At 44.2% G+C, this 27436-nt stretch overlaps 1 protein-coding gene across 2 annotated transcripts; it reads left to right on the forward strand.

Annotated features, from left to right (window-relative positions):
• Window positions 1-27356, forward strand: LOC112239517 (TBC1 domain family member 8). 2 transcript variants are annotated; one of them, XM_024407965.2, is made up of 20 exons: window positions 1-387; window positions 2709-2819; window positions 4766-4884; window positions 5100-5328; window positions 5441-5681; window positions 11145-11352; window positions 11851-12036; window positions 12190-12342; window positions 20058-20208; window positions 21931-22145; window positions 22279-22396; window positions 23079-23364; window positions 23491-23632; window positions 23730-23828; window positions 23921-23989; window positions 24127-24373; window positions 24903-24968; window positions 25156-25242; window positions 25314-25441; window positions 25546-27356. In XM_024407965.2, the coding sequence occupies exons 1-20, from the start codon at window positions 261-263 to the stop codon at window positions 26005-26007; spliced, it is 3444 nt and encodes a 1147-aa protein (XP_024263733.1). In that variant the 5' UTR covers window positions 1-260; the 3' UTR covers window positions 26008-27356. The 2 variants fall into 2 exon arrangements, with proteins under 2 accessions (XP_024263733.1, XP_024263736.1); XM_024407968.2 differs by having other exon boundaries at window positions 2-387; window positions 25341-25441.
• The last annotated feature ends 80 nt before the right edge of the window (window positions 27357-27436 follow it).

Consider the following 27436-nt stretch of genomic DNA (forward strand, 5'->3'; position numbering starts at 1 on the left):
AGGTTGGGTTAAATGCGGAAATAAGACGCTCGCTGTGTAGGCTACAGTTGCAACCGGTGTGAGAGAAAATATGAGCACAAGACGCCTGCTATCTCGGACCGCGCTTGAGATCAATTATGGATGATTCTGAAATCACCTAATTTTCTCCGACGCGTGGAACTGCTGAAGAAGTGTGCATTCTATCAATAGCACAACAAAAACTACAATCGGCTTTGTTTTGTTTTCGTCCATTCTCTTTGTAAATCTCTTGTTTTGAAAGCATGTGGTTGAATCCGGAGGAAGTTTTGCTGAAAAATGCATTGAAGCTTTGGGTTACCGAAAAATCTAACGAATTCTTCCTTTTGCAGCGCAGAAGAGGGCATGGAGACACAGGGGGGAAATTTACAGGTAATACGCCCCCTCCCATCTTCATCTCACTGTTTGTCGTCTGATTTCAGCAGCTTTGGCAGCCTATACGGATACACCAGTCTACGGAATACACTTGCAACACAGTAACAAATCATTTATAAACAATTTTGCAACTTGCCATAATCGGGGCAACAATGTATCACTTTAAATAGGCTCAGGATTTTTACACAGCATTACTTGGGAAACAAGTGTTTTCTCCATATTCGGTGTCGTCAACACCTTGGAGCAATAACAGGCAACTTTTTTGCATATAGTATTTAGACATTTATTTTGTTTCAGGTCTTCCTTGATTTCTTTAAGTTCGATACAGTGTTTGTCTGATGATGAACTTTGATAAGGTGCCACCTGGTCTTGTTTTTGTTTAATCACCATTGGGACTTTCATACTTAACTGAACACATCAAGGACAGGAGGATAGAGAGTAGACATCTCATAAAAGGAACAATATAAAAATGGCCCGGCAATTGGTTATGATTTACAGTGTTTGTTTGTCACCATGGTGAAAGGTAAGACAAAGCCCTAGCTGTATTGGGGTTGGCTCTTCTTACAAAACCACACCATAGTATGTTTTGTTATATGAAGAGAATAACAAGTACAATATCAATTGGAAGAAGAAATCTATGATTCGATTAAGATAGAACATAAAAACATCTGCAACCTCTATCATTTTGTGTCACTAGCTAAAGTATCTTCTGCTTCCTATTTCACAAAGAGCACTTTGCTACAAGGGAATTTTTAGTTATTTATATAGATAGGGTTTATTTTCTCTCTACATCTGAGCACACTCTACATGTCCATTGTCCACAGCCATACAAACTCAGTGAACTATATAAGCAGAACACGATACATGATTTACAGTAGTTTAAGTTGGGTCTTACAATGTAAGCGGTTTGGTGACAAATAAGTTTGTGTTGCCAGGGTGTCATGGTTCAGAGCGGCAGATGGGCAGAGCTTATAGATCTGGTGTGGTCTGGAATGGGCAGTGCTCTAGGAGAGGGTTATTTGTCAGGAGTTCAGTTTGTCTTCCGTCCCTCTCCTCTTTTGTGGCGGGCGGTTGGGCGGGAGTGAGAATGCCAAACACTAGATAGTGATCTCATACAGACTAGACTGTAGCCTATTGAACGTAGTAAGCCTTGTCTTGCCTGCTGTGTGCTTATTACACATTTGATTGGCCAAATCATTAACAGACTGTTCTTGCTAACTTGATTTTTTATTGTAGTTGAGGGATGTAATGTGTTGCTATTAGGACTGTTTTTACTAGTGCTCCTTAAATGCTCCATTCTGTTGAAAATGGCAAAGAAAACCCAGAATAAAAACTAGACAAGAGGGACTAGTGTTTGGTGCCTTTGGCCTCCGTGGGAAAGCATGACCATGAATAGCAGTGGAGTTAAAGAGATACTATGATGATGAGTGTAGGCTCTGTTACCTCAGGGTATTCGTGAGCCTATCTGGTTCCATTAGGCTGATGACTGGTGGGGATGACTGGATGTGTAAGTTCTCCCTAAATGCTGGTTCCAGGGTTAATGTAGCCTTCGCAATGCCTAATAGGTACAAATGAGTTAGGTCTGGATGGAAATTGAAAGCTTGGGGTAGAGTAGTGCAGTTTCTCTTGAACGTCAACTGGGGTGTCACTGTCAACCATATTGGATGGGATGTTAGGGGCTCTGTATTAAGTTTGTATTTTTTAGACCATGGCTTTGGGGCTTCATATGTGGAGGATATGGGGGGGGGTCTCCAATCCAATACTATTAGCCATTGGTTCTAGTGGACCAATATAGTGACAAACAGAGAACAGCAATACTTGTGTTGAGTCCCTCAATAGCTTGTAAGCCTATGTTATGCTCTCACATAATGTGGCCATTATGAGACTGTTAGTGACCGTAAGTTGTACAAGTTTATGTCCTATCCAGTGCCAATCTTCTTCTGCTTGGTACCTCACTGTGGAATGTCTTGGTCTGTGATAGACATGGTAATGACTTTAGCCTTCTGGCGTTATGTGTAATAGGTACCTTTGTGTCCCATCTGCTTAAAGGCACAATCTGTAAACTTCCTGCTGTTCAAAAGTCATTCCACTAATGCTAACCATTGATTATGTATGTTAGAGTATATCTTATTAATGCCTTATGAGCTTAATACAATTGTCTTATCCTTTGAAAATGTGATTTCAGTTTATATGGGTTGGTATAATGTGGCCTCTCTCTCCCATATGTCAATGAGCTCATTGACATGTATGTGTTGTCAGATGGTATTTCTCAGTATTTTCTGGTCTCTTTCTGTGTCTGACTGCTCTGGTCTGTCCAGGTCTTCTGGTGGGAGCTCTGGACTCAGTGCTGGACTCCAATGCCCGGGTCACACCGTTCCGTATCCTACTACAGATGCCTGGGTCACAGGTCAGCTGGACAATAGCTTGTGGTAAGCTCTCTGACATTTCTCTCCTTTGCTTTCTATCTCTCTGATTCTCATATTTGTCTGTCTCTCTCTAGCTCTCTCTCTTTCTCTCTCTGTGTATCTATCTCTCTAAATCAAATCAAATTTATTTGTCACATACACATGGTTAGCAGATGTTAATGCGAGTGTAGCGAAATGCTTGTGCTTCTAGTTCCGACAATGCAGTAATAACGAACAAGTAATCTAACTAACAATTCCAAAAAAACTACTGTCTTATACACAGTGTAAGGGGATAAAGAATATGTACATAAGGATATATGAATGAGTGATGGTACAGAGCTGCATAGGCAAGATACAGTAGATGATATCGAGTACAGTATATACATATGAGATAAGTATGTAAACCAAGTGGCATAGTTAAAGTGGCTAGTGATACATGTATTACATAAGGATGCAGTCGATGATATAGAGTACAGTATCAACGTATGCTTATGAGATGAATAATGTAGGGTAAGTAACATTATATAAGGTAGCATTGTTTAAAGTGGCTAGTGATATATTTACATCATTTCCCGTCAATTCCCATGATTAAAGTGGCTGGAGTAGAGTCAGTGTCATTGACAGTGTGTTGGCAGTAGCCACTCAATGTTAGTGGTGGCTGTTTAACAGTCTGATGGCCTTGAGATAGAAGCTGTTTTTCAGTCTCTCGGTCCCAGCTTTGATGCACCTGTACTGACCTCGCCTTCTGGATGACAGCGGGGTGAACAGGCAGTGGCTCGGGTGGTTGATGTCCTTGATGATCTTTATGGCCTTTCTGTAGCATCGGGTGGTGTAGGTGTCCTGGAGGGCAGGTAGTTTGCCCCCGGTGATGCGTTGTGCAGACCTCACTACCCTCTGGAGAGCCTTACGGTTGAGGGCGGTGCAGTTGCCATACCAGGCGGTGATACAGCCCGCCAGGATGCTCTCGATTGTGCATCTGTAGAAGTTTGTGAGTGCTTTTGGTGACAAGCCGAATTTCTTCAGCCTCCTGAGGTTGAAGAGGCGCTGCTGCGCCTTCCTCACGATGCTGTCTGTGTGAGTGGACCAATTCAGTTTGTCTGTGATGTGTATGCCGAGGAACTTAAAACTTGCTACCCTCTCCACTACTGTTCCATCGATGTGGATGGGGGGGTGTTCCCTCTGCTGTTTCCTGAAGTCCACAATCGTCTCCTTAGTTTTGTTGACGTTGAGTGTGAGGTTATTTTCCTGACACCACACTCCGAGGGCCCTCACCTCCTCCCTGTAGGCCGTCTCGTCGTTGTTGGTAATCAAGCCTACCACTGTTGTGTCGTCCGCAAACTTGATGATTGAGTTGGAGGCGTGCATGGCCACGCAGTCGTGGGTGAACAGGGAGTACAGGAGAGGGCTCAGAACGCACCCTTGTGGGGCCCCAGTGTTGAGGATCAGCGGGGAGGAGATGTTGTTGCCTACCCTCACCACCTGGGGGCGGCCCGTCAGGAAGTCCAGTACCCAGTTGCACAGGGCGGGGTCGAGACCCAGGGTCTCGAGCTTGATGACGAGCTTGGAGGGTACTATGGTGTTGAATGCCGAGCTGTAGTCGATGAACAGCATTCTCACATAGGTATTCCTCTTGTCCAGATGGGTTAGGGCAGTGTGCAGTGTGGTTGAGATTGCATCGTCTGTGGACCTATTTGGGCGGTAAGCAAATTGGAGTGGGTCAAGGGTGTCAGGTAGGGTGGAGGTGATGTGGTCCTTGACTAGTCTCTCAAAGCACTTCATGATGACGGATGTGAGTGCTACGGGGCGGTAGTCGTTTAGCTCAGTTACCTTAGCTTTCTTGGGAACAGGAAAAATGGTGGCCCTCTTGAAGCATGTGGGAACAGCAGACTGGTATAGGGATTGATTGAATATGTCCGTAAACACACCGGCCAGCTCTGATGGGTGTTGTATGTGTGTGTGTTGTTATACAGGTGCTGCTGTCGGAGAGATGAACAGACATTGGGACTGGCTGGTCCAGAACCTACTACACTCTCTCTCAGTGTTTGAGAACAAGGAGGATGTCGCCAGCTTCGTAAAAGGGAAAGTCAAGGTACTGTACTATTAGAATAAGACCTACTATAGACCTGTGATACACTGTAAATACTTTGTAGGCCTACTATCGAAAATCACAGTATTACCTAATCTCCTAATCTCTCAACCTAATCTCAACTGTTGATCTCTCTCCTCCTGACTTTCTTTTCTATTTGTGTCTCTTGCCCTCCTTTTATTTTCTCTTTCTCTCATTTATTTCTCCTCCTCCTCCAGGGTCTGATAGCGGAGGAGGTAAGGGGGAGGCAGGCGGCTCAGGAGGAGGAGCCTGAGAAGTTCCGGGAGGCGCTGCTGAAGTTTGAGCTATGTTTCGGCCTGCCCTCCTCAGAGAAGCTGGTCACCACCTACTCCTGCTGCTGCTGGAAGGGGCGGGTCCCCCGGCAGGGCTGGCTCTACCTCAGCATCAACCACATGGCCTTCTACTCCTTCCTGTTGGGAAAAGAAGGTCAGTCCCCTTAAATGCTCTTCCTTTCATTAGCACACAGAATAGCCCCCAGTATTACTGGTTGTGAACTGGTTGTGAACTTTGAATGTTTGACCGCTTCTCTCTCCCTCAGTGAAGTTTGTGATCCCGTGGGCGGAGGTGACGAGGCTGGAGCGGGTCTCTACGGGTCTCATGACGGACATGGTGCGTGTGATGACGCGGCGGTGCCAGTTGGACTTCTCCATGTTCTTGAGCCTGGATGAGGCGTTTGGGGTCATTGGTCAGCTGGCTGATATTGCCCTGCGACGCCTGCTGGACAGTGAAGGCCTGGAGCTGGACCGAGTCCTCCAGCAGTCCTCCAACATCACCAAGAGGTCAGCAGGCAACGCAAAAAAAGTTAAAGTTGTATCGTATTGTAGTGTAAAGGAGGGCAGGGGATTTTGTGTGGTTGTATCATTCACTTTGTTCAGATTCACATCATCTGAGAGGATTAGAACAGTTGCTTGCCTGATTAATCAGTTTGATAAACAGTAATTTAATAAGGTTCTCATTCTTATCTGTTTTGGTCAAAAGAGACCTCATCGCTTCCTGAAAACCACTCATATCTTAACTGATTTACTTCCCTTTAGTTTCCGACCATCCTTTGTATAACCATAGCATCATAGTGCAACTGATCTTCCTTTGAGCCGAGAGGGACGTTCAGTCATGTTCTTCAGACAGACATTATATGAGGCTGATGAGCTCATAAAGACTTGTAAATACCTAGACTTTGCCCCTAGGTGTTGCAGCCATAACAGGAATACAGCGTATCGTGTTAGTCTATGGGAAAATATATATGTTTTTTTACAATGTTCCTTCCTTCCACTGCCTGTGTATTGGGTTCCGGCTGGTCTCAGAACAGTTGTGTAGTGATTGATAGGCCGCGTTCCACGACACAGCACTGCACCATACGTTATAAATCAGTGTTTGTCTCAGTGTGACTGGAAGGCACTTCAGCTCTATCCTGTGGGAAATTATACCTTCGCTTGGAGAGGTAGGTCATAAATACACCCCTGTTCTTCGTTCAGTCTTAGTTCTGTGTGTGTGTGTACATGTGTGTGTACATGTGTGTGTACATGTGTGTGTACATGTGTGTCTAAGTTCCACCTGTAGTACATTCACCATAACAGTTTCAGGTTTTGTGTGTAAAATGACAGGTTGTGGTGGTAAACATTGTACTTGAGCTAGGCTAGAGCATTTAGTTCTCTCTCTATGGGTGTAACAGACTGTTTAATCATTCATTTGGTAACTTCCTCACATTCAACCCTTCTCAAATGAGTGATCTTTTTGTCCCTCCTCATCATTCAAACTAGTGACTTTATGTAAATCACAACCTCGTATTCATTATCTCCAGCACCAAAACAATGTCTACATTACTTCTTCTAATTTTTCTCTTGCACAGGCTTGAGGTACACTCACTGAAATCTAGCCACACACACTACACTGACATTCCAACACACACACATACAGTAGTGTAAACTACTAACGTAAAAATACTTTAAAGTACTACTTAAGTCTTTTTTGGGGGGTACCTGTACTTTACTATTTATATTTTTAACTACTTTTACTTCACTACATTCCTTAAGAAAATATTGTACTTTTTACTCCATACATTTTCCTTGACACCCGAAAGTACTCGTTAAATTTTGAATGCTTAGCAGGTGTAATGAATCCTCAGGTAGAAAAAGGTGTAGATTCACACGCAGATGTTTATTAAGCCTTCGCAGAAGTCAGGAATCGTGGTCACAGGCAATGGTGAAACACAGGTAGGCAGTCAAAAACAATACCTCACAACCATACAAACAGAAATAAATGAACTAAATAAGGAGCTAGTGAGAAACAAACACAGGTGAAATCAATGACCAAAAATGAAAGACAAGGGCTACGTTCCAGAACACAAAGAAACAGGGCTATGTTCAAGAACACAAGAAAAAGAACACAAGGTTGACTAAGAAAAGAAAAGCAGAACCTTACAGCAGGACAGGAAAATTGTGAAATTCAAGCACTTATCAACTGAACATCCCTTGTCATCTCTACTGCCTCTGGTCTGGTGGACTCACTAAACACACCTGCTTCGTTTTTAAATTATGTCTGAATGTTGAAGTGTGCCCGTGGCTTTCCCTAAATGAAAAAACAAAACAAGAAAATAGTGTCATCAGGTTTTTTAACATCAGAAAAGTGTCATTATTTATACTTTCTTTTGATACTTAAATATATTTTAAAACAAATACTTTTAGACTCATACTCAAGAATAATTTTGCTTTTACTTGAGTCATTTTCTATTAAGGTATTTTTACTCAAGTATGACAGTTGGGTACTTTTTCCACCACTGCAGATATACATTCACAATCTTTCACACTCTTCACATACGCTGCTGCTACTCTCTGTTTATTATCTATGCAGTCACTTTATCCTTACCTACATGTACACTACTGGTCAAAAGTTTTAGAACACCTACTCATTCAAGGGTTTTCTTTATTTTGACTATTTTCTACATTGTAGAATAATAGTGAAGACATCAAAACTATGAAATAACACATATGGATCATGTAGTAACCAAAAAAAGTGTTAAACAAATCAAAATATATTGTATATTTGAGATTCTTCAAATAGTCACCCTTTTCTTTGATGACAGCTTTGCACACTCTTGGCATTCTCTCAACCAGCTTAATGAGGTAGTCACCTGGAATGCAATTCAATTAACAGGTGTGCCTTCTTAAAAGTTAATTTGTGGAATTTCTTTCCATCTTAAGGGGGTATACAGAAGACAGCCCTATTTGGTAAAATACCAAGTCCATATAATGGCAAGAACAGCTCAAATAAGCAAAGAAAAACTACAGTCCATCATCACTTTCAGACATGAAGGTCAGTCAATATGGAACATTTCAAGAACATTTTTGAAAGTTTCTTCAAATGCAGTTGCAAAAGCCATCAGGCGCTATGATGCAACTGTCTCTCATGAGGACCACCACAGGAAAGGAAGACCCAGAGTTACCTCTGCTGCAGAGGATAACTTCATCAGAGTTACACGCCTCAGAAATTCCAGCCCAAATAAATGAGTTCAAGTAACAGACTCATCTCAACATCAACTGTTCACAGGAGACTGTGTGAATCAGGTCTTAATGGTCGAATTGCTACAAAGAAACCCCCTACTAATGGACACCGATAGGAAGAAGGGACTTGCTTGGGCCAAGAAACATGACCAATGGACATTAGACCGGTGGAAATATGTCCTTTGGTCTGGAGTCCAAATTTGAGATTTTTGGTTCCAACTGCCGTGTCTTTGTGAGACGCAGTGTGGGTGAACGGATGATCTCTGCATGTGTATTTCCCATCGTAAAGCATGGATGATGAGGTGTTATGGTGTGGGGATGCTTTACTGGTGGCACTCTGTGATTCATTTAGAATTCAAAGCACACTTAACCACTGTGGCTACCACAGCATTCTGCAGCGATACGCCATCCCATCTGCTTTGCACTTAGTAGGACTATCATTTGTTTTTCAACAGGAAAATGACCCAACACACCTCCAGGTTGTGTAAGGGCTATTTGACCAAGAAGGAGAGTGATGGAGTGCTGCATCAGATGACCTGGCCTCCACAATCCCCCAACCTCAACCAAATTGAGATGATTTGGGATGAGTCTGACCACAGAGTGATGGAAAAGCAGCCAACAAGAGCTCAGCATATGTGGGAACTTCTTCAAGACTGTTAGAAAAGGATTCCAGGTGAAGCTGGTTGAGAGAATGCCAAGAGTGTGCAAAGCTGTCATAAATGCAATGGGTGGCTACTTTGAAGAATTCCAAATGTACAATATATTTAGATTTGTTAAAAAAATAATAATTGGTAACTACATGATTCCATATTATCAGGTATGAAGGTAAGACACAGATGCAGACCACGTCGAATAAACATATTTCAACAGGGGCAGGCGATAGACAGGTCAAGGCAGGCAGGGTTCAGTAAACCAGATGTGGGGCAACAGTACCGGACGGCAGGCAGGCTCAGGGTAAGGCAGAGGTTGGTGATCCAGAGGGGGGCAAAGGGACAGTTCGGCAGGCAGTCTCAGGGTCAGGGGCAGGCATAGTGGTCAGGTAGGCGGGCTCAGAGTCAGGACAGGCAAGGGTCAAAACCAGGAGGGTGAGAAAAGAGAGACTGGAAAAAGCAAGACAAACTGGCAACAGACAAACAGAGAACACAGGTATAAATACACAGGGGATAATGGGGAAGATGGGCGACACCTGGAGGGTGGTGGAGACAAATCACAAAGACAGTTGAAACAGATCAGGGTGTGACACGTGTTATTTCATAGTTTGATGTCTTCACTATTATTATGCAATGTAGAAAATAGTCAAAATAAAGAAAAATCCTTGTGTGAGTAGGTGTTAAAAAATTTTGGACCGGTACGGGGTATTCAATTACCTCGACTACCCCGTACCCCTGCACATTGACTCAGTACTGGTACCCCTTGTAAATAGCCTCGTTATTGTTAATTTATTGTGTTACTATTTTTCATTTAGTTTAATTAGTAAATTATTTTTTTTATTTTTTTGTCCACCTATTTCTCCACCATTTTCGAAATATCCAATTGTGATCCAGTTACGATCTTGTCTCATTGCTGCAACTCCCAAATGGGCTTGGGAGCGATGAAGGTCGAGTCATGCATCCACCGAAACATGACTCGCTAAACTGCTCTCCTTAACACCCGCCCACTTAACCTGGAAGCCAGCTGCACCAATGTGTCGAGGAAACACCATTCAGCTGACGTTCGAAATCAGCCTGCAGGCGCCCGGCCCCCCACAAGGCGTCACTAGAACACGATGAGCCAAGTAAAGCCCCCCCTAGCCAAACCCTCCCCTAACCCGGATGACGCTGGGACTATTGTGTGCCGCCCTATGGGACCCCCGGTCACGACCGGATGTGACACAGCCTGGGGTCGAACCTCAAGCAATGCAATGCCTTAGACCGCTGCGCCACTCGCGAGGCTCCAGTTTGTAAGGTCTGCACCTGTTGTATTCGGCGCATGTGACAATTATTATTATTTTTTTTTCAAATAAGATTTGATTTGAAAACGCGTTTCTATGATCATTGGTTAAAAAGATAAGAACAAAAGGTCCTAAACCACCAGGGTACGATTAAAAGTAAAGAAACTGTGATTTTCAAAACCTGCAATGAGTTTCTAGCCATAAGGAGGGTATTTTCCTGCTCCCCACGTCACCGTGAATCTCATAGTGTTTGAAAATCAATGTTTTTTAAATGTTTAAACTTTTGATGATGTCATTGAGTAGAAGCAAATGTAGAAATACGCCATTTCCACATATGTAGACACTTGTATTGTGCTGGAGATAATGAATATGAGATTGAAAATTGGTGGATTTACCATTCAAGTGTTCCTGACTTTCTGTCAGAAATGTCTAGGTCACTAAAGGCAACAACAATTCACCCACAATCTATCATTTACACTCTCCTTCTCTCTATCCTGGAGATTTTTTTATTTTTTTGATTTTTTTTAACCTTTATTTAACCAGGCAAGTCAGTTAAGAACAAATTCTTATTTTCAATGACGGCCTAGGAACAGTGGGTTAACTGCCTGTTCAGGGGCAGAACGACAGATTTGTACCTTGTCAGCCAGGGGGTTTGAACTTGCAACCTTCCGGTTACTAGTCCAACGCTCTAACCACTAGGCTACCCTGCCGCCCCTAGCTGTCACTCATTTGCAACAGAACGTGTCACTGTATCTGTTTCTCCCCTGCCAGCTACGTATCTCTTTCTGAGTGTCCCTCTAACTCTTCCCCCTCAGGGTTCTGGAGGAGCAGGCATTAAGGACGTATGTCCTGGCTCTATTTCGGCTACCACGGGGCGAACGTCTTCAGGAGGTGGCGCTGTGTTCAGTGTGGACGCCCCATGCCCGCTGTCACACGACAGGAACACTCTTCACCACCGACAGCTACCTATGCTTCGCCAGCCGAGAGGAGGGCCACTGCAGCCTGCTTATCCCTCTCTCAGAGGTACCCATTGTACCATATTGCAGTGCCTCCCTATTTGATTTATAGAAAGGTCTCACACAAAAATCCCTCACAAGTTCCCCTAGCTTAGCTCTTAAGGTTAATCCAGCCTTCCCAGAGGAGAGCCTTTATCAGTGTACTGCAGTGTATTTTGTGCTAGAGGTAGTGTATTTTGGAGGGGTGGTGTATTTTGGCTACATACTATGTTGACCCTGCTTCTCTGCTGGTTAAAGTGTAACGCAGGTGGAATGTGGCTACTGCTGTTTACACAGTGTTGTTGGAAGTGTTAGAGTTTACACCTTTAGCTTTACCATGGTTATCTACATTATATACCAGTCAGTCATACATGAAGCTATATATAAATGTATGTATGGCTCTGCTATACATAAAAGCTATTCATAGTTTATTACTGTGTTATTACTGTTTTACAAGTAAATAGCGCTACAGTTATTTCTTTGGCTGTTCACCTCTGACCCCTGTCTACTCCTGTTTTATTGTCAGGTGATCTCCATAGAGAAGGCGGAGAGCACCAGCCTGCTGCCGAACCCAGTGATCGTCAGCGTGAGGAGTAAGAAAGCCTTCCAGCTGATCGAGCTGCAGGACAGAGACAGCCTGGTGGACGGCCTGACATCACGCCTCAGAGCCCTCCAGTGGAAACACTCCATGTTCCGCAGCAAGAAATCTCTGGTATACTACAGCAACACTACTAACTGCTAAATGTCTGTTGTCAATTACACACATCACATCTCATGGTGATGCCCAACAGGCCTAGTCCACAAAGCAGAATTGCTGCATATTAATTGTGTATATTTGACTAATTCTGGTGTTTGGCTGCTCCAGACCTCCTCGTCTCCCTACTACACCTTCTGCTATGACACCATGTACTGTGACGGGGAGGATATCGAGGAGAGAGCACTACGTCAAACAGTGAACACAGAGGCTCTAATGGCATGCTACCATCACTCTCAACCTGACCCCAACAACAGCACGGCTGTGAGTATGGAAACTGGCGCACCATAGGCTGTAGCCCTGATATGAATAGGGCCTCTATTATTATGGTGTTTAGATAGCAGCCACCATTATTATGGTATCTGCTGCCATATCAGGACTACATTGGCCAATGTGTTTTCAGTCTAGGTGTAACGGATGTGAAACGGCTAGCTTAGTTAGCGGTGGTGCGCGCTAAATAGTGTTTCAATTGGTGACGTCACTTGCACTGTGACCTTGAAGTAGTGGTTCCGCGGCTTTTGTGGAGCGATGGGTAACGATGCTTCATGGGTGACTGTTGTTGATGTGTGCAGAGGGTCCCTGGTTTGCGCCCGGGTATGGGTGAGGGGACGGTATAAAGTTATACTGTTACATTGATGCTGTTGACCCGGATCACTGGTTGCTGCGGAAAAGGAGGAGGTCAAAAGGGGGGTGAGTGTAACGGACGTGAAACGGCTAGCTTAGTTAGCGGTGGTGCGTGCTAAATAGCATTTCAATCGGTGACGTCACTTGCTCTGAGACCTTGAAGTAGTGGTTCCACTTGCTCTGCAAGGGCCGCGGCTTTTGTGGAGTGATGGGTAACGATGCTTCGTGGGTGACTGTTGTTGATGTGTGCAGAGGGTCCCTGGTTTGTGCCCGGGTATGGGCGAGGGGACGGTCTAAAGTTATACTGTTACATAGGCTTGATGTTTAGCATTGTGAATTAGGACTGGTTTAAGGTTTAGCTCGGTTTCCAGTTTCTAGTTGAAATAGGGTGATTCTTGGATTCCGGTGGTAAATGCTGTCCCTTGATTTTGGCACCATGTAAAAACACTTTAAAATCACAAAAACATTACAAATAAATGTTCTATTTATTTGACTGTTATTTAATAAGAGCATATGTAAGTCCTTTATACTGCAAAACATTTATTTGTATTCATTGTAAAAACCTACTGGAGGCAAGCAAATTGGCTTGTCCCACTGGTGATATGTAGAGAGAGGTATAGTGAAATATTTTGGGGATTTAGAGATATCTATCTACTATTTTGAATCCTAGACAGTGAGCAAAAGTATTTAATATATTGTATAGATCAACAAAAACAAATAAGGCTATTAAAATACCATATTTTTACCAGAATAATGTGTGTCACTCAGTTTTATGTCATTGGTGTTACCGCCTTATTTACTGCAGCTCTTTAAATAATTAAAGAACAGCAGTAAATAACAATAGCTGGGCTATAGACAGGGAGTACCGGTACAGAGTCAATGTGTCAATGTGTGGGGGCACCGGTGTCGTGGCCAAACGTTTTGAGAATGAAACAAATATTAATTTTCAAAGTTTGCTGCTTCAGTGTCATTAGATATTTTTTGTCAGATGTTACTATGGTATACTGAAGTATAATTACAAGCATTTCATAAGTATCAAAGGATTTTATTTACAATTACATGAAGTTGATGCAAAGAGTCAATATATCCAGTGTTGACCCTTCTTTTTCAAGACCTCTGCAATCCGCCCTGGCATGCTGTCAATTAACTTCTGGGCCACATCCTGACTGATGGCAGCCCATTCTTGTATAATCAATGCTTGGAGTTTGTCAGAATTTGTGGGGTTTTATTTGTCCACCCGCCTCTTGAGGATTGACCACAAGTTCTCGATGGGATTAAAGTCTGGGGAGTTTCCGGGCCATGGACCCAAAATATCGATGTTTTGTTTCCCCGAGACACTTAGTTATCACTTTTGCCGTATGGCAAGGAGCTCCATCATACTGGAAAAGGCATTGTTTGTCACCAAACTGTTCCTGGATGTTTGGGAGAAGTTGCTCTCGGAGGATGTGTTGGTACCACTCCCTTGGCTGAGAAGCAACCCCACACATGAATGGTCTCAGGATGCTTTACTGTTGGCATGACACAGGACTGATGGTAGCGCTCACCTTGTCTTCTCCGGAAAAGCTTTTTTCCGGATGCCCCAAACAATCTGAAAGGGGATTCATCAGAGAAAATGACTTTACCCCAGTCCTCAGCAGTCCAATCCCTGTACCTTTTGTAGAATATCAGTCTGTCCCTGATGTTTTTCCTGGAGAGAAGTGGCTTCTTTGCTGCCCTTCTTGACACCAGGACATCCTCCAAAAGTCTTCGCCTCACTGTGCGTGCAGATGCACTCACACCTGCCTGCTGCCATTCCTGAGCAAGCTCTGTACTGCTGGTGCCCCGATCCCGCAGCTGAATCAACTTTAGGAGACGGTCCTGGCGCTTGCTGGACTTTCTTGGGCGCCCTGAAGCCTTCTTCACAACAATTGAACCGCTCTCCTTGAAGTCGTTGATGATCCGATAAATGGTTGATTTAGGTGTAATCTTACTGGCAGCAATATCCTTGCCTGTGAAGCCCTTTTTGTGCAAAGCAATGATGACGGTACGTGTTTCCTTGCAGGTTACCATGTTTGACAGAGGAAGAACAATGATTCCAAGCACCACCCTCATTTTGAAGCTTCCAGTCTGTTATTCGAACTCAATCAGCATGACAGAGTGATCTCCAGCCTTGTCCTCGTCAACACTCACACCTGTGTTAACGAGAGAATCAATGACATGATGTCAGTTGGTCCTTTTGTGGCAGGGCTGAAATGCAGTGGAAATGTTTTTTGGGGGATTCAGTTCATTTGCATGGCAAAGAGGGACTTTGCAAATAATTGCAATTCATCTGATCACTCTTCATAACATTCTGGAGTATATGCAAATTGCCATCATACAAACGGAGGCAGCAGACTTTGTGAAAATTAATATTTGTGTCATTCTCAAAACTTTTGGCCACAACTGTACATGTAGGTAGAGTTATTATAGTGACTATGCATAGATATTAACAGAGAGTAGCTGCAGCGTAGACTGGGGGGGGGGGACAATGCAAATAGTCTGGGTAGCTATTTGATTAGCTGTTCAGGAGTCTTATGGCTTGGGGGTAGAAGCTAGTTAGAAGTCTCTTGGACCGAGACTTGGCGCTCCGGTACCGCTTGCCGTGCGGTAGCAGAGAGAACAGTCTATGGCTAGAGTGGCTGGAGTCTTTGACAATTTTTAGGGCCTTCCTCTGACCCTGCCTGGTATAGAGGTCCTGGATGGCGGGAAGCTTAGCCCTGGGGATGTACTGGGCCGTATGCACTACCCTCTGTAGTGCCTTGCGGTCGGAGGCCGCAGGCAGTTATGCAACCTGTCAGGATGCTCTCGATGGTGCAGCTGTAAAAACTTTCGAGGATCTGAGAACCCATTTTAAATCTTTTCAGTCTCCTGAGGGGGAATAGGTTTTGTTGTGCCCTCTTCACGACTGTCTTGGTGTGCTTGGACCATGTTAGTTTGTTGGTGATGTGGACGCCAAGGAACTTGAAGCTCTCAACCTGCTCCACTACAGCCCCGTCGATGACAATGGGGGCGTGCTCGGTCCTCCTTTTCCTGTAGTCCACAATCATCTGCCTTGTCTTGGTCACGTTGAGGGAGAGGTTGTTGTCCTTGCACCACACGGTCAGGTCTCTGACCTCCTCCCTATATGCTGTCTCATTGTTGCTAGTGATCAGGCCTACCACTGTTGTCATCAGCAAACTTAATGATGGTGTTGGAGTCGTGCCTGGCCATGCAGTCATGAGTGAACAGGGAGTACAGGAGGGGAATGAGCACGCACCCCTGAGGGGCCCCCGTGTTGAGGATCAGCGTGGCGGATGTGTTGTTACCTACCCTTACCACCTGGGGGCGGCACGTCAGGAAGTCCAGGATCCAGTTGCAGAGGGAGGTGTTTAGTCCCAGGGTCCTTAGCTTATGGTGTTGAACGCTGAGCTATAGTCAATGAATAGCATTCTCACACAGGTGTTCCTTTTGTCCAGGTGTGAAAGAGCAGTGTGGAGTGCAATAGAGATTGCATCATCTGTGGATCTGTTGGTGCGGTACGCAAATTGGAGTGGGTCTAGGGTTTCTGGGATAATGGTGTTAATGTGAGCCATGACCAACCTTTCAAAGCATTTCATGGCTACAGACGTGAGTGCTACGGGTCGGTAGTCATTTAGGCAGGTCACCTTAGTGTTCTTGGGCACAGGGACTATGGTGGTCTGCTTGGAACATGTTGGTATTACAGACTCAGACAGGGAGAGGTTGAAAATGTCAGTGAAGACACTTGTCAGTTTGTCAGCGCATGCTCGGAGTACACGTCCTGGTAATCTTTCTGGCCCTGCTGCCTTGTGAATGTTGACCTGTTTAAAGGTCTTACTCACATCGGCTACGGAGAGCGCGATCACACAGTAATCCGGACCAGCTGGTGCTCTCATGCATGTTTCAGTGTTATTTGCCTCAAAGCGAGCATATACGTTATTTAGCTTGTCTGGTAGGCTCATGTCACTGGGCAGCTCTCGGCTGTGCTTCTCTTTGTAGTCTGTAATAGTTTGCAAGCCCTGACACATCCGACGAGCGTCAGAGCCGGTGTAGTACGATTCGATTTAGTCCTGTATTGACACTTTGCCTGTTTGATGGTTCGTCGGAGGGCATAGCGGGATTTCTTATAAGCTTCCGGGTTAGAGTCCCGCTCCTTGGAAGCGGCAGCTCTCCCCTTTAGCTCTGTTTGAATGTTGCCTGTAATCCATGGCTTCTGGTTGGGGTATGTACAGTTGAAGTGGGAGGTTTACGTACACCTTAACCTGAGTTTGAATGTATTTGGCTTTCACAATTCCTGACATGTAATCCTAGTAAAAATTCCCTGTCTTAGGTCGGGACAGCAGGTAGCCTTGTGGTTAGAGCGTTGCAAGATCAAATCCCAGAGCTGACAAGGTAAAAATCTGTTGTTCTCTCCCTGAACAAAGCAGTTAACCCACTGTTCCTAGAACGTCATTGAAAATAAGAGTTTGTTCTTAACTGACTTGCCTAGTAAAATAAAAAAAGTTAGGATCACCACTTATTTTAAGAATGTGAAATGTTGAATGTGAAATTGTAGAGAGAATTATTCACTTCAGCTTTTATTTCTTTCATCACATTCCCAGTGGGTCAGAAATGTACATACATTTTGTAGATGACATCGCCGAAGTTGAGGATCGGTAGGATAGTCAGTTTTACTAGGGTAAGTTTGACGGCGTGAGTGAAGGAGGCTTTGTTGCGAAATAGAAAGCCGATTCTAGATTTGATTTTTGATTGGAGATGTTTAATATGAGTCTGGAAGGAGAGTTTACAGTCTAGCCAGACACCTAGGTATTTATAGTTGTCCACATATTCTAGGTCGGAACCGTCCAGGGTGGTGATGCTAGTCGGGCGGGCGGGTGCGGGCAGCTAACGGTTGAAAAGCTTGCATTTGGTTTTACTAGCTTTTAAGAGCAGTTGGAGGCCATGGAAGGAGTGTTGTATGGCATTGAAGCTCGATTGGAGGTTACTTAGTACAGTGTCCAAGGAAGGGCCAGAAGTATACAAAATGGTGTCGTCTGCGTAGAGGTGGATCAGGGAATCGCCCGCAGCAAGAGCGACATCATTGATATATACAGAGAAAAGAGTCGGCCCTAGAATTGAACCCTGTGGTACCCCCATAGAGACTGCCAGAGGTCCGGACAACATGCCCTCCGATTTGACACACTGAACTCTGTCTGCAAAGTAGTTGGTGAACCAGGCGAGGCAGTCATTAGAAAAATCAAGGCTATTGAGTCTGCCGATAAGAATACGGTGATTGACAGAGTCAAAAGCCTTGGCCAGGTCGATAAAGACGGCTGCACAGTACTGTCTTTTATCGATGGCGGTTATGATATCGTTTAGTACCTTGAGCGTGGCTGAGGTGCACCCGTGACCGGCTTGGAAGCTGGATTGCACAGCGGAGAAGGTACGGTGGGATTCGAAATGATCAGTGATCTGTTTATTAACTTGGCTTTCAAAGACTTTAGATAGGCAGGGCAGGATGGATATAAGTCTGTAACAGTTTGGGTCTAGGGTGTCACCCCCTTTGAAGAGGGGGATGACCGCGGCAGCTTTCCAATCTTTAGGGATCTCGGACGATACGAAAGAGAGGTTGAACAGGCTGGTAATAGGGGTTGCAACAATGGCGGCAGATAGTTTTAGAAAGAGAGGGTCCAGGTTGTCTAGCCCAGCTGATTTGTACGGGTCCAGGTTTTGCAGCTCTTTCAGAACATCTGCTGTCTGGATTTGGGTGAAGGAGAAGCTGGGGAGGCTTGGTATGTTCACAAGGTCTTTTACTGTTCTGGGATTGATTTGCACTTTTCGCACCAAAGTACGTCCATCTCTAGTAGACAGAGAGCGGTATAACGGCTGCATGGTTCCATCGTGTTTATATTTGCGTACTATTGTTTGTACAGATGAACGTGGTACCTTCAGGCGTTTGGAAATTGCTCCCAAGGATGAACCAGACTTGTGGAGGTCTACAATTTTTTTTTCTGAGGCCTTGGCTGATTTATTTTGATTTTCCTATAATGTCAAGCAAAGAGGCACAGAGTTTGAAGGTAGGCCTTGAAATACATCCACAGGTACACCTCCAATATACTCAAATTATTTCAATTTGCCTATCAGAAGCTTCTAAAGCGACAGTCAATTTAGTGTATGTAAACTTTTGACCCACTGGAATTGTGATACAGGGAATTATAAGTGAAATAATCTGTCTGTAAACAATTGTTGGGAAAATTACTTGTGTCATTGCACAAATTAGATGTCCTAACCGATTTGCCAAAAATCTAGTTTGTTAACAAGAAATGTGTTGAGTGGTTTAAACGAGTTTTAATGACTCTAAACTAAGTGTATGTAAACTTACGACTTCAACTGTACGTACAGTCACTGTGGGGACGACGTCCTCAATACACTTATTGATAAAGCCAGTGACTGATGTGGTGTACTCCTCAATGCCATCAGAAGAATCCCGGAACATGTTCCAGTCTGTGCTAGCAAAACAGTCCTGTAGTTTAGCATCTGTTTCATCTGACCACTTTTTTATAGATCGAGTCACTGGTGCTTCCTGCTTAAATTTTTGCTTGTAAGCAGAAATCAGGAGGATAGAATTATGGTCAGATTTGCCAAATGGAGGGCGAGGGAGAGCTTTGTACGTGTTTCTGTGTGTGGAGGAAATGTGGTCTAGAATGTTTTTCCCTCTGGTTGCACATATAACATATATAACACTGCTAAACAGTGTACATGATTGATTTATTTGTTCCAAAGTGTATTGGTGTTAGTCAATTTAAATTAAGGTAAATAACATTGTGAGCAAAATTATGAATCATATCGGTTTAGTAAATTATTTTTAAAGAATTGAGGAACTTTTGTGGCATTAATTTCATAAAATACTAATTTACCTAAATTGTCTCATTGGTGTTACCATGATTCATGTTACTACTCCTAATGGTCGCACAAAATTATTTAAAGTCATTAAGCTACCATATTCGTAGATTTAGGATGGGAAGATGTACCCGCATACATAAAAAACAAATGCCAACGTAATTCAAGAATGACACAGCAACTCCTTTGTTGTTGTCATACCAAAAATGTAGTAGAACGAATCAGAAACAGACTGGAAACCAGGGTATGCTAAATGTGATAAAGTGGCAGGTCTGGGATGAAGTTGTGACTCTGTACATCTCTTTTATTATTTACACATATTGATCCCTGTTCTCCCCCTGGCTGGCATCCTGGGTAACTTGACCTCCTAATACAGGCCACGGCTACTGTGGTTAATAGTGCTAAGAATGTGCTTACAGTACTATATTCAATTTGCTGAAGGTTATATGTGTGTCCTGTAGACCATGGAGCAGGTGAAAGAGCGTCTATGGGAGGACCACTTCCCGGAGTACGGTCGAGGCGTCCACATGTTCCGCACAGAGAAGATCCAGAAGCTGGTTGCCATGGGGATACCAGAGTCGCTACGGGGAGAGCTATGGATGACCTTCTCTGGTGAGGGACGGAGGAGTCTGAGGTTATTGGTTACTATATCGACTGGCCACATACACTACATGACCAAAAGTATGTGGACACTTGCTCGTTGAACATCTCATTCCAAAATCATGGGCATTAATAAGTTGCTATAACAGCCTCCACTATTCTGGGAAGGCTTTCCACTAGATATTGGAACATTGCTGCGGAGACTTGCTTCCATTCAGCCATAAGCATTAGTGAGGTCGGGCACTGATGTTGGGTGATTAGGCCTGGCTGGCAGTCGGCATTCCAATTCATCCCAAAGGTGTTAAATGGGGTTGAATTGGACTGCCAGACGGTGATCCATTGGACTGCCAGACGGTGAAGCGTGATTCATCACTCCAGAGAACGCGTTTCCACTGCTCCAGAGTCCATTGGCGGCAAGCTTTACACCACTCCAGCCAACGCTTGGCATTGTGCATGATGTTCTTAGGCTTGTGTGCGGCTGCTCGGCCATGGAAACCCTTTTCATGATGCTCCCGACGAACAGTTCTTATGCTTACTTTGCTTCCAGAGGCAGTTTGGAACTCGGTAGTGAGTGTTGCTACCGTTGACAGCCGATTTTTACGCGCTGAAGCACTTGGCGGTCCCGTTCTGTGAGCTTGTGTGGCCTACCACTTCGCGGCTGAGCCATTTTTGCTCCTAGACGTTTCCACTTCACAGTAACAGCACTTACAGTTGACCATTTGACAAACTGACTTGTTGGAAAGGTGGCATCCTATGACAGTACCACTTTAAAAGTCACTGAGTAAGCTCATTCTACTGCCAATGTTTGTCTATGGAGATTGCATGTGTGTTTGCGGTGTGCTCAATTTTAAACACCTGTCAGCAACGGGTGTGGCTGAAATAGTCAAATCCACTAATTTGAAGGGGTGTCCACTTACTTTTGTATATATAGTGTATATTTAATGGTAGAGTTATGGTTAGGGTAGATATTTGTATATCCCCAGAGGAGGGAGAGAGAGAGAGAGAGTGCTGTTCTGTTCCATTCGGTTCTACTGCCTACTTTCCGTTCCTTTACTGTGTACTGTACCATACCTAGCAATTCTAGTATGTGCCATTTTATCTTAAAGTTTGTGGAGTGGCTTTTACCAGGCAAGCAGTTCCCTTTCTTAGAACATTGTAGAGTCCATTCTCTGGGACCCTACATTGCCATAACTGTTAGCATCAAATTGAATGTAATATGGAATCCAGAGCAGCAGGATTTAGTGGGCATACAAATAACTTGTGACCACATCTCCAATGAACACAAGCAATTAGGCCTGTGAGCACCCTGCACACACTGCACCAGAAACAGACAGGCAACCGATTGTGGCTTCACCACTCACTGGGATAGAACTGAACAGACTGTTTTATTTGGCCCATATCAAACTATCCTAGGTCCATGTTTACTCCCTCTCAATGTGATCTGAAAGCATCCTTTCACATCCTAGAGGGGGAGTCAACAAAGGGAAAGAGCTAGTTTAAAAAAAAAACAAGCCTTGTCCCAAAGTAATCTCGGTTAACCCAGAACTAAAGTCTTGCGTAATCCCAAAGTAATCCCTACCTTTTTGGTGTTTGCATATCTGAAGGAACCGGAAAGGTGATTTATCCATTCCTTTTAGATCGAAAGGAAAGGGGATGTTGTTTGACCAGGCCTTCATGTATGTAGTTATATGCTGTTGCTGTGTAACACTGATACCTTTCCCCCTGGAAACGCAGATGCCTCATCAGAGTTGGCATCCCACCCAGGCTATTACTCGGGGCTGGTGACAGAGTCTATGGGGCAAAGCAGTCTGGCCACGGAGGAGATCGAGAGAGACCTGCACCGCTCTCTGCCAGACCACCCCGCCTTCCAGAACGTCAAAGGCATTGCCGCGTTGCGCCGTGTCCTCACCGCATATGCCCACCGCAACCCCAAGATTGGCTACTGCCAGGTAAGGTATCCACCACCATACAGTATGTCACAGTGTGTGCACATGTGTACAGTCAACTGTATAGTGTGTCCAGTGTCCATAACCATACAGTTACAGACAATATAACTGACTGTCTGCCTGTCTGTCTTTTTAGTCGATGAATATCCTGGCATCTGTGCTGCTGCTGTACACTAAAGAGGAGGAGGCCTTCTCACTGCTAGTGGCTGTGTGTGAGAGAATGTTACCTGACTACTTCAACCGCAGAGTCATAGGTGAGATGTCAAACTGACCTGTATAGGTTTACCATTGCTACTGCTACTACAGTACTTTTACTACAGCGATGGTTTGTTTACTTCAGCTAGTATTGTACATTAGAGAAGTACTATCAAAGACACAGCAGAGAGACTATTAGTACACATGCATTTTCCTGTAGAGCTGTTCTGGTGTTTAGGTGATTTGAATATGGTTTCCTTGTGGCATGTTTATTCTGTCAGGGCTGTTTTTCTGCCCTGACTGCCATTTGAGCCAACAATATCCAAAGGCTTTCTTTAGCCATGTGAAGCGTGTGCTGAAACACAAGCTAATTTCCTCTGCTTTGTGTTGCTATTTATTTATGGCGCATATGAAATGCGTTCAAAGTCATTTCCTCTTCCTTTAACTGTTCTGTCTGAATGAGTGTCTGGCCTGTTCTGCTTTGAAAGGGCAGTTGTTTACTTATTCTCCTTAGAAAATAGATTGTTAATCTCCAGGCAACTTCCTGGCTCAAATAGTCTTTAAAATATAACTTATCTGGGGTATTTCACAATGAGTATACATCATGAGTATGCACCCATAGTATTTCCATGAGAAAAAAAACATTTCCTTCGATGGGATAAAAAATCTGTTTTATTTTATACTTCTATGTGTGTGTTTATCTATAATATTGTAGATTTCCACTTGTGTTTGAGTTTGCAGGTGCTCAGGTGGACCAGTCAGTGTTTGAAGAGCTGATCCGGGATCGTCTTCCCGAGCTGGCCGAGCACATTCCCGACCTCTCCCCCCTCTCTTCCATCTCCCTGTCCTGGTTTCTCACCCTCTTCCTCAGCGTGCTTCCCTTCCGCAGCGCTGTCTGTGTGGTAGACTGCTTCTTCTTTCACGGCATCAAAGCCATCTTCCAGCTGGGGCTAGCTGTGCTGGATGCTAACGCTACGGCACTGTGTGCTAGTGCAGATGACAGCCAGGCACTCATGATCCTCACTGGGTAATGCTTGACGGAAACAAAAGCCTGCACACACAGGCACTCTGTAGACAAGATTGGCCAACCCTGATGTGTGGGATGTTAATAGTTAATCATGCCTTTTATTTTCACTCTTGGCTCTGTCTGCAGTTTTCTGGACCAGGTGAAGTACGATGAGGATCCATCTCCCCCTACCCCTCACCCTCTCTCGTCTCAGAGTGGGGAGGAGGAGGGCAGACCGCCTGTTAAACAACACACCCTGATCACTGACCTCATCGCTGACTCCTATGAGGTAAGACGGCACTGCAATACTCCCTCCACACCACCAGAGGGTTGTAGTGACAGTGTGGAGCTGATCTTTGTTCTCGTTGTGTGTTCTGTCTTGTCAGAAATTTGGAGACCTGACGGTGAGACAAATAGAGAAGTTGCGATGCAGACACCGGATCCAGGTTCTCCAAGCACACGAGGACACCACCAAGGAGAATGCGGTGGTTCTCTCATTTCACATAAACAGTCACAAACCTTATGCTTTTCCTCTCCAAACTTCTCTGACCTTGCCCCTCCCTCTCTGTGTATTTAGCTCAGGGTGGTGACCCCAGATGTCTCTCTCTCCCCTGAAAACCTGGCTGATGTCTACGACCTCTTCAAGGTACTTCAGTTCAATTCAATACACCTTCATTTATCTCCCCAGGACCACTAAGAAAGGCAATGCCAGAACACAATAATAACATACTCTGCTTATAGTCCAACTGTACAACAACACTTCTGTTTCTGTTTGTCTTATAGACAGAGCACTTCATCAACCTGTACTGGGGCGATGGGGGCACCACATTGGCCCTCCAGCACCATGACCCAGGCCGGCCCTATGTAGAGCAGTACAGAGTGGACCGGGTCCAGTTTAAGAGCCTGTACATGCTGCTGGTTCCCTGGCTTTGTGGCTTTCATACTGACACCGTGGCCCACCGGACCTTCACACTACTGGACCAGGACAGAGACTCACTCATCACCTTCAGAGAGTTCGCTGGGTGGCTGGGTATGTGAGCGAATGTTTGTGTGTGAAAGAGAGAGGGAGGGTGTGTGTCTAAAGGGAGGGAGAGTAAGTGAGTGCTTGAAGAGAGACTGTGTGTAATATGAGTTTGTGTGCGTGACTGTGCCTGCGAGTATATACAAAAACCAAGAAAACAAACACCAGGCTATCTCACATTCAAATTCCCTTGTAAGGCATATAAGTCATGAACATTGGAAACCTGCCCACTATGCTTTTATGGGCATCTGGAATTCAGCCCACAAAGCTTTTATGGGAATCAATATCCAGCCAAGGCTTTTAGGAGTAGATGTTGTGTACAGTACAGTGAGAACCACTGAAGTTGAGGAAGATCAAGATGATGTAAATTCTCCTCTTAAACTCACACATCTGAAGGGCTCCCTCTGTGGCCCTCTATCATTCAGAATAAACACTAACCTAGAATTTACTGACAGTATAAGCACTAACCTTTCATTTATTGACACACATTATGATTTAAGGCCAATTACATTTCTGTGTGTGTGTCTCTCTGTTTCAGATACACTATACTTTGAGGAACTGAATGAAAAGGTCAGACTACTGTATCGTTTGCACATACCTCCAGGTGGGTCACATAGCCTTCCTGTGGTGTTGTGCTTCTCTTTCATGTACTTTAGTTGGACATGCTATTATCTTTAAATAACATGTGCACTTTGTGATAACTGCTGATGTAAAAAGGACCTTATAAAATATATTTGATTGATGAATTAACTAGAGATGAACATTCTTCATAATGGGACTGTTTCCTGTAGCTCTGACTGAAAGTGAGGATGACCCATCTCCACTGAAGAGCCCTCAGCTGTCCACTACCAGACCACTCCATGTAGAGCTGCCCAATGGTAAGTATTCACACACTGTTCCAGATTCACATTTACAGCGCAGGTCTGTTTAGATTATCACATTGATGTAGCTCCTGATGTGTGTGTTCATGTTGAAGGGGAGATGAGAGACTTTCAGGAACAGTTGAAACAGATGTTGAAAGACCTGGCTAAAGAGAAGGAGAAGGATGTGGAGCAACCTGTACCTCCAATGAACCAGGTACATACAATAAAACAATGAATTCAATCAGGGATCTATTAAACAAAGAGTCATTGAAAGGTACTAAGTAAGTCACAATAACCTTGTATTATTGTTTTCTACAGAGGGAGTTCATCCAGTTCTGTAAGACCCTCTACAGCATGTTCCATGGCAACCCAGATGAGAATGAGCTCTTTCAGGCCATCGCTACAGTGACCAGCCTGGTGCTGCAGATCGGCGAGGTCGGGCACCGCAGCCGCTGCTCAGGGTCAGAGGTCAGCAGCGAGGGTGGGGCCGGGGACGAGGTAGAGGACGATCACAGGGAGGGGAGTCAAGAAGACCATCCCGTCTTCAGCACCGAAGAAGAAGGAGAGAGAAAGGAGGGGACCAGCAAGAGTTCAGGGTCTGAGAGTCAGAGCGAGTGGGCGGTCAGCTACGCTCAGATCCTGGCTTCTCTCCTCACAGAACAGCAGCTAGTCAACTTCTTTGAGAAACCGATGGACCTGTCAGCAAAGGTGGCTGAGGCAAAAGTGAAACAGTACCATGAAAGGGCTGGTCTGCTTATGCTCCAGCAAGGGACCAGCTGATTTCAACATGGCCAACAGAACCTTGATGTGAGAACCACAGTGTTGCCCAATACGGGGCTTCCAATCTAGTTTCTTATCTAGCTGTCCAGGCACCTTCGTCCCCAATAAGTGTTGTCTGTGTCCTCCGTCTTAAAAGGATGAGTGGGTACCAAGAGTCCGTATGTGCCTATATTGAGTCGTTGGTCGAGCACAAAGGAGAAGTAATGTAGATGTGTAGGTCTTCCTCTCCTGATGTAGCCGTGAAGAAAGGTGGCCTTGTCTTTTGGGATCAACAACTGTCTGAAAGCAGGTTAACCAAAACCAAGACATGCATGATAATCAAGAGACTACATGATGCATCAGTCATAATCATATATACTACTGTGAGAACGTCACACACCATGCACTACACATAGCACCATGAAAATAGTTATTTTTCGTTGCTCAGTATTTATACACACGTTTTCATTCTGCTTCATCCGGTCTATGAAATGGGAACAAACTCAAATGTGCCCAGTTTTAGTGACATTTTACTTGACTTAACATTGGCTGCCTGGTTGGTGATACACTTGTTTGCCATATTGTCCAATCAAGTAGAGCAGACAAGTGTTATTTTCTGCCCAAATATGTTATGCGTGTACGCCTGCAGTGTATCATTTTGGCAAGCTTTTTCATTTTCCTTTTTTTTTTATATGTAGCCCAAGGAGTCAAGAACTATTAACTGCCAAATGTTTGTCATACAATAATGGACATTGGAATCTTGCTTTTATGTGCGACACATTAAAAATGTGCACCTATATATTTTGTCAAATCACATTCGTCACGGTTTACAGCAAGTATAAAAGGTGCAGTGAAATACTTGTGCTAGCTCCTCAACAATGCAGTACATTAATCAATAGTGTTTATCCTGTATTGATTGAATGATTTTGTTCTTTAAGAAGTCTTATTTTAGGTGTTCTAAAACTGTTTGAGCCTTATTATTCTACCAAGCATATTTCTTCATTCAAGCCTTAAGTCTAAGTGACCAGTATTATGTTATAGACTAAAGTCCTACACACTTTCTTAAAATCAGTTGATACTAAACAAACGGAACTACACCATGCACTACAGTTGAATACGTCTTCTATATAGAGAACTTGATTTTTCCATTTCAAATCAGTGGTGGTGTTAAATTGAGGTTTTGGTTATTCCAGAACCAGTCTGATGCCTTCTAATTGCCTACAGATGCACCTTGATGTTATTCGTAGTGCACACTCACAAGTTCACTTGATGTGCATTATCACAAATCAGGCCATTTATCACTTCTTTAACGTGTCTGCTGCAAAATATCGGACATGGTTTGTTTGTAAATCATTAAAAACAATGTTGCATCCTTGTCTTATTCAATGTATTGCATAGACCAGTGGTTCCCAAACTTTTTATAGTCTTTTATCCCTTCAAACATTCACTG

The sequence above is a fragment of the Oncorhynchus tshawytscha genome, linkage group LG03, assembly GCF_018296145.1.
Source record: "Oncorhynchus tshawytscha isolate Ot180627B linkage group LG03, Otsh_v2.0, whole genome shotgun sequence".
NCBI lineage: Eukaryota > Metazoa > Chordata > Actinopteri > Salmoniformes > Salmonidae > Oncorhynchus > Oncorhynchus tshawytscha.

Bases quoted from the DNA above. Each gene is read 5' to 3' on its own strand.
- LOC112239517 (XM_024407965.2), top strand. From the start codon at position 261: ATGTGGTTGAATCCGGAGGAAGTTTTGCTGAAAAATGCATTGAAGCTT. The intron at 4,885-5,099 runs GTACTGTACTAT...CTCCTCCTCCAG, and splicing joins TCGTAAAAGGGAAAGTCAAG to GGTCTGATAGCGGAGGAGGT. The intron at 24,374-24,902 runs GTATGTGAGCGA...TCTCTGTTTCAG, and splicing joins AGAGTTCGCTGGGTGGCTGG to ATACACTATACTTTGAGGAA.